Genomic DNA, 7,998 nt, shown 5'->3' on the forward strand with positions numbered 1-7,998 from the left:
ATAGTGTATATGGACCACATCTTCCTTATCCATTCATCCGTTGAAGAGCATCTTGGTTCTTTCCATAGTTTGGCGACTGTGGCCATTGCTGCTATAAACATTGGGGTACAGATGGCCCTTCTTTTCACGACATCTGTGTCTTTGGGGTATTCATCCCTGGGCTACAAGGATGGTTCAACATTCGCAAATCAATCAATGTCATACAACAAATTAATATGAGAAGAGAGAAGAACCACATGGTCCTCTCAATTGATGCAGAAAAAGCATTTGACAAAATCCAGCATCCGTTCCTGATTAAAATACTTCAAAGTATAGGGCTAGAGGGAACATTCCTGAACCTCATCAAATCTATCTATGAAAGACCCACAGCAAATATCATCCTCAATGGGAAAAAGCTTGCAGCCTTCCCATTGAGATCAGGAACAAGACAAGGATGCTCACTTTCACCACTCTTGTTCAACATAGTATTAGAAGTCCTAGCAACAGCAATCAGACAACAGAGAGAAATAAAAGGTATCCAAATTGGTAATGAAGATGTGAAACTCTCTCTCTTTGCAGATGACATGATTCTTTATATGGAAAACCCAAAAGACTCCACCCCCAAACTACTAGAACTCATACAGCAATGCAGCAACGTGGCAGGATACAAAGTCAATGTGCAGAAATCAGTGGCTTTCTTATACACTAACAATGAAAATACAGAAAGGGAAATTAGAGAATTGATTCCATTTACTACAGCACCAAGAACCATAAGATACCTGGGAATAAACCTAACTAAAGAGGTAAAGGATCTGTACTTGAGGAACTACAGAACACTCCTGAAAGAAATTGAAGAAGACACAAATAGATGGAAGACCGTTCCATGCTCTTGGATCAGAAGAATAAACATTGTTAAAATGTCTATGCTGCCTAGAGCAATCTATACTTTTAATGCCATTCCGATCAAAATTCCACCGGCATTCTTCAAAGAGCTGGATCAAATAATCCTAAAATTTGTATGGAATCAGAAGAGACCCCGAATCGCTAAGGAAATGTTGAAAAACAAAAATAAAGCTGGCGGCATCACCTTACCTGATTTCAAGCTTTATTACAAAGCTGTGATCACCAAGACAGCATGGTACTGGCATAAAAACAGACACATAGACCAGTGGAACAGAGTAGAGAGTCCAGATATGGACCCTCAACTCTATGGGCAATTAATCTTCGACAAAACAGGAAAAAATATACAGTGGAAAAAAGACAGTCTCTTCAATAAATGGTGCTGGGAAAACTGGACAGCTATATGTAGAAGAATGAAACTCGACCATTCTCTTACACAGTACACAAAGATCAACTCAAAATGGATAAAAGACCTCAACGTGAGACAGGAATCCATCAGAATCCTAGAGGAGAACATAGGCAGTAATTCCTTTCTTTTTATTTATGTGTGTGTGTGAGTGTGTGTGTGAGAGAGAGAGAGAGAGAAGGAGAGAGAGAGGGAGAGAGAGCACATATATGTGCACGTGCCCAAAGTAGGGGAGGCGCAGAGGAAGAGAGATAATCTTAGGCAGACTCCACACTTGGCATGGAGCTGGATGTGGGGCTTGATCTTGTGACTCTGATATCATGACCTGAACCAAAATCAAGTCAGGCTCTTAACCAATTGAGCCACCCAGGTGCTGCATGAATTTTATTTTAAATGTTTTTCAAGGAGCAGCACTGGGAGAATGCTACTGGTTTTGATTCATAATCCGTAGTCTGTAATCTATGGGGATATAGGGAGAGAGGATAAAGGAACCAGTGCTGAAGTGTGGCAGCACTTGTTTTTATTATCTCTTCACTCTAGCAAAGCTCTAATGCTATCCTGAGAATGCTGGTAGCTAAAAAAAAAAAAACCTGTTTCTTTTTACTTTAAAAAAAAAAACAATTTAAATTTAAATTAAATTAAGTTGAATTAAATTTTATTCTTTTTTTTCAATTTATTTATTTTCAGAAAAACAGTATTCATTATTTTTTCACCACACCCAGTACTCCATGCAATCCGTGCCCTCTATAATACCCACCACCTGGTACCCCAACCTCCCACACCCCCACCACTTCAAACCCCTCAGATTGTTTTTCAGAGTCCATAGTCTCTCATGGTTCATCTCCCCTTCCAATTTACCCAAATTCCCTACTCCTAATGCCCCTTGTCCTCCATGCTATTTGTTATGCTCCACAAATAAGTGAAACCATATGATAATTGACTCTCTCTGCCTGACTTATTTCACTCAGCATAATCTCTTCCAGTCCCGTCCATGTTGCTACAAAAGTTGGGTATTCATCCTTTCTGATCGAGGCATAATACTCCATAGTGTATATGGACCACATCTTAAAAAGATTTTATTTATTTGACAGAGAGAAAGAGGCAGAGAGTGCAAAGAGGCACAAGCAAGGGGAGTGGCAGGCAGGAGAGAAGCAGACTCTCCAGTGAGCAAGGAGTGCAATGTGTGGCCTGATCCCAGCACCCTGGGATCATGAGCTGAGCCAAAGGCAGTTGCTTAACCAAAGAGGCCACCCAGGCACACATGTTTTTATTTTGTTTTAGAGAGAGTGAGAGAGTGTGCAGGTGAGAGCAGGGTGGTGGAGTGGCAAAGAGAGAGGGAGAGAGAATCCCAGGCAGACTCCATGCTCAGTGCAGAGCCTGACACAGGACTCAGTCTCACTATCCTGAGATCATGACCTGAACCGAAACCAAGAGTCAGATGCTCAACTGACTGAGTCACCCTAGTGTCCTTCTTTTGATTCTTGTCTACAGGGATGACAAGAGGGATAAAGCCCACCAACTCAGACATTTAGAAATTTAACATTCCAAAGGTTCAGCCACAGAATCATTAAACTCATTCCTTTGCTGATCTATGACTTGGATTACATTCCAAATATGGGCTAGCATAAAACCAGTTTAGTGAACAGTTTCTGAAGAGCATGACCTGTTTTTTTTTCCTTTGATAAGCTTATTTAGAGGGTGATATGTTCCTTTTCAAATTAATTTCTAAATGCTTATATTATGAAGGCTGGGTGAAGCCCTGCTTTGTGTTCTTAAACTTCGCCTTACACCAAGTACCCTTCTTCCTTTTCTCAGCATACTTAGAGATCTCCAGAGCACACGGAGTTGACATAGTCAGTTCTAATAATCTCCTGCCAAATGTTCTGACTGGCTTTGTGTCAAGTGTGGATAAGTCGATCTGTCTACCAAAGGATTCAACTGGCCATAAGAGAGATGTAAATAAGCTGGCCTTGCTTCAGAGGGATTTCAAGTAGAATGACCAACATGTTTATAGTCCCATTATATTAAACCAATCAATTTAATATCTATTCTTACTAATTAAGCTGCAGTTTCTTGAGAAGGATATTGTTCATATTGTTATAATGGGTATCACTTATGAAACACTGAGTATTGGCTTTTAAAATGTTTTACACTTATTTTCTCATTTAATGCTCAAAACTATTGTATATAATAGACATGATTATTATCCACATTTTAGAGTTTGAGAAAAGTAAGCCTTATTAAGGTCTAGTAACAAACCCAAGGCAATTCTAGTAGAAGGTTGAGAATCTAGAATTTGAACTAATGCCTATATTTTTGACCACTATATGGCATTGTGTTCCACTTCATCATAGATTCTGGTAGAAATGTGGATTTGCATGAACCTAATGATTGAAATGTGGCTATTTAAGAACATTTCTATATGAGTTGATAGTTCAGTGAGTATTTGTTGGTTTGTGCCCTCTTGGGAGCTTCCCAGGTGAAATCCAAAACCAGCCTCTGTACTCAGAGTGAAGGGAGAGATGGAAGAAAAAGAGAGATGACTCCAAGTGGTGAGGTGGCACTTTTAATAAGCAAGGGGAACTTACTTACAAGGCTTGTCTTGGGCATCAGTGAGACGAATGAATCCCTGCACCCGCCTGCTGCATCTTAAGAGTTTATAAAGAGGCCCTAACTGGATTCAGTCACATATGTGGTGCAGGTGTTGTCAACACCACATCTCAAGGCTGTGTCCTTGGAGCAGCCCTTGGTAGTGGGAAAGGCAAGGGGAACCACATTCCAAGGATAGGAGAAGGAGCCTTTGAGTACCAGGTTCAGCTCACCAGTCAATCACCAGGGTTATGTCTTTTTGATGGTGTTCCACGATAATTTGTAATAAATTAAAAATCATTACTAATCTCTAGCTTAACCACCATGAAACCCAGATATTCACAATAGCAACAGCTTTACATATAAGACTTTTTATTCTAAATACCATGCAGTCTTCAATATTTTCTGTGATTCTGGAAATTTTCTCTCATTACCAGTCCAATACAGTTTGTTTTTTAAATGTCCAAGAAGCGTCATTCCACTCAACAATATTACCACATATAAAACATGTGAACACACCAGGTGATGTTCTAATTTTACCTCAAATGGTAATGAATGATCTGTGTGCATCAGGATATTACTAAACTATGGGCAAGTACTCAGCATTCCAAAAAATGTTTTCAGTTCCTTTGAAGTTGAGACCCTACCACCACCAGTTCATATTCAAGCTGTTGTGACCTTGAATTCATGTGTAGAGTTCTTGCTAGGGTAGTCTATTCCCATTTGGTTGCTAAGACTCATAATTTGGAACATTCCAAATATAAATCCATATTAACACTTTTTATTCATTTTCAGTTTATGAAACAGGCATCCATGGATTATGTTATAAACAAAAACAGAAACTTGGGAAAAGTTAAAAGAATGGAATAATATAATGGAATTTGTCCTTTCTTGCCATCAGGGAAATTCAAATCAAAACCACATTGAGATACCACCCTATACTAGTTAGAATGGCAAAAACTGATAAGGCAAGAAACAACAAGTGTTGGAGAGGTTGTGGAGAAAGGGGAACCCTCTTACACTGTTGGTGGGAATGGAAGTTGGTGCAGCCACTTTGGAAAACAGTATGGAAGTTCCTCAAAAAATTAAAAATAGAGCTACCCTATGACCCAGCAGTCGCACTACTTGGTATTTACCCCAAAGATACAGATGTAGTGAAAAGAATGGACATATGCACCCCAATGTTCATAGCAGCAATGTCCACAATAGCCAAACTTTTGAAAGAACTGAGATGCCCTTCAGCAGAAAAATGGATAAAGAAGATGTGGTCTGTATACAGAATGGAATATTACTCAGTCATCAGAAAGGATGAACACCCAAATTTTGCATCAACATGGATGGAACTGGAGGAGGTTATGCTCAGTGAAACAAGTCAAGTGGAGAGTCAGTTATCATATGGTTTCACTTATTTGTGGAACATAAGGAATAGCATGGAGGACATTAGGAGAATGAAGGAAAAAATGAAGGGGGATAAATTGGATGGGGAGATGAACCATGAGAGATTATGGACTCTGGGAAACAAACTGAGGGTTTTAAAAGGCAGGTGGGATGGATGAACCTGGTGATGGGTATTAAAGAGGTTGTATGGAGCACTGGGTGTTATATGTAAAGAATGAATCATGGAACAATACATCAAAAACTAATGATTTACTGTATGGTGACTAACATAACATAATAAAAAAATGAAAAAAATTGTCCTTTCTAATATCTAACAAAAGTAAACAAGCAGATGAAAATAAAATTACAATAGAAAAAGAAATTACCAGAAACTACCAAAGAGAGAGCGTGGGAGATCTCAGCCATTAACCTAAAAAGATCCCAGCTAGAAAAGCAACAATAGATTTTGTCTAAAAGAGGGAGGCTTACAACCTTGGCTCTAGAAGACTCTTCTAACCACAGCTTCTAGAAAATGTAAGTTGAAAAGTCTTGGGGGATTTTCACCTCATTTGGAGAAATGTGGATCAAATGTATACCCCTTTTATTTTCCTTTAGGGAGGAATGAAATTTGTAATGACTACAATTGAAAGATGAATGACAAAGGGGAGAAGAATAAAAATTATTCACACTTTGTCCAAAACATACTCTCCAGGGCTCACTGAGGAAGAGCAATGCCAATGCTAGATTTCCTTCAAAATAATGCTGAGGATATAACTTCCTTCCTCAAAACTTCTCTTGACTCACCAATGTCCACTGACTCTGGAGTTTGTAATTAAATAATACCTTCATGATGGTCCCTTCTTCTCATTCTAAATTCTTATCCTTACACTCTTCTAAATAAGCAATGTCTTTTGCCTTTTAAATTTCAGGTCATTTCTGGAAAATAATTAACTCCCTCCAGCTGTTCTTTTTATGGATTCTCATTCTTGCTCTCTAATAGCACTTACCTTTTCTTTTATTTTTGGTAAACTTACTACATAAATTTACAGTTTAACACCTTTCTGTCATTCCATGCTGCAGATTCCTTGAACTTAGGACCTATGTCATTCCTATTTTTATCCTCAAGAGCCAGTTCAGCATCTGAGACATAGTAGACACTTAGTACATATTTAGTATGTGCAAGATACTTTTCATGGAAATGTATTGTGTTTTAAAGCTTCACAATCTTCTTGATGGTGTCCTTGAATGCTTGCTTCACTTGCTGATTTCTTAGAGTATAAATGAAGGGGTTTAACAAGGGAGTAATTGAGGTAATGAGCACAGCTATTCCTTTGTTGAAGGCACCTTCTTCTTTTGCAGAGGGATTGATGTACATAAACATGCAGCTGCCATAGGAGAGGGAGATGACAATCATGTGGGAGGAACAAGTGGAAAAAGCCTTTGTCCTTTGCTGGGCAGAAGGGATCCTCAAAATGGTCCTGATAATGTATGTATAAGAAAAAGTCACCAGCAGCAGAGTAACCACCAGAGTCACAACTGCCAGGAAGATGACCATCACTTCTAGAAGGCTTGTGTCTGAGCAGGCCAGCTCCAGAAGGGGCCCATAGTCACAGTAATAGTGATTCAGAACATTGGAAGCACAGAAATCTACCTGGCTCATCAGGATGATTGGGGGTAAGATAGCTAGGAATCCCCCCAGCCAGGAGCAGAACACGAGTTGTATGCAGACTCTGTTGCTCATGATGGTCAGGTAATGCAGGGGTTTGCAGATGGCAACATAGCGGTCATAGGACATAGAAGCCAAGAGGTAAAACTCTGTTGCTCCAAGAAATATAGCAAAAAAGTACTGAATCAAGCATCCAGCAAAACTAATGACTTTATTTCCTGTTGTCACGCTGGTCAGAAATCTGGGAATAAAAATGGATGTGAAGGAAACTTCTAAGAAGGAGAAATTCCGGAGGAAGAAATACATGGGGGTCTGGAGGTGAGGGTCTACTAAAGTGAGAATGATGATAGTCAGATTTCCTAGGACACTTAAGATGTAGGTGAGGAAAAGGAAGATGAATATCACAGCCTGGACCTCAGGTTGATTTGTGAAGCCCAACAGAATAAATTCAGTCAACGTCCTGTTTTTCATAGTTGACCTTTAGGAGATCTGAAGGAGAGAGGTGAGTGATGAAAACTCAAGTTTCTCAGGGTAGGAGAGACAAAGCTGATCCTAATGAGTCACGTCATATATTCCTCTCTATGCAGTTGACCTAAACTAGCATCAGTTTGCACTGGCCTTTGCTCCATGGAGGCCCAGTTATCTTCTGTGTGAAAGCTCTTTTTCCTAAAGTCTTTTTAATTCCCCAAGTTGATATATTCCTGGACACTTACTAGACTCTGTTAAAGAATAATTACTCAATTTTTTTCACAGAAGAATAACATTTTGAATCTATCCTTTAATCCCCAAATGTTTACAAAATCTGAATATTTAAGCACTTTCCTCTGACTCTATTAATTTCTCATACTTCTGTTTTCTTTGTGGAACTATTTCTATCAGATTCTGTTTTCTGTGCTTCTCTTTCCCCTTGTTGTGCTCTTCCCCCTTCCCTGTAGTATTTGGCGTTTCACTGGCTGTCTGCCATAGATCCTCATCTCCATTATTGTCCAAATCTCTGACTTCCTCATTTCAGCAACCATTAGGACATACTTCACATGAATACAGTTATAGGTTTTGAAGCATAAATGATTTTTCTGTGCCC

General features: G+C 39.2%; 1 protein-coding gene across 1 annotated transcript; it reads right to left on the reverse strand.

Moving 5' to 3' along the window:
* Positions 1-6,461: 6,461 nt before the first annotated feature.
* On the reverse strand, positions 6,462-7,388 carry LOC122891434 (olfactory receptor 6C4). Its single transcript, XM_044227075.1, has one exon. The coding sequence runs from the start codon at positions 7,386-7,388 to the stop codon at positions 6,462-6,464; it is 927 nt and encodes a 308-aa protein (XP_044083010.1).
* Positions 7,389-7,998: the final 610 nt, after the last annotated feature.

This window comes from Neovison vison, chromosome 12 (assembly GCF_020171115.1).
Source record: "Neovison vison isolate M4711 chromosome 12, ASM_NN_V1, whole genome shotgun sequence".
NCBI lineage: Eukaryota > Metazoa > Chordata > Mammalia > Carnivora > Mustelidae > Neogale > Neogale vison.

Excerpts from the sequence above, each read along its gene's own strand:
- LOC122891434 (XM_044227075.1), bottom strand. The coding sequence starts at position 7,388 with ATGAAAAACAGGACGTTGACTGAATTTATTCTGTTGGGCTTCACAAAT.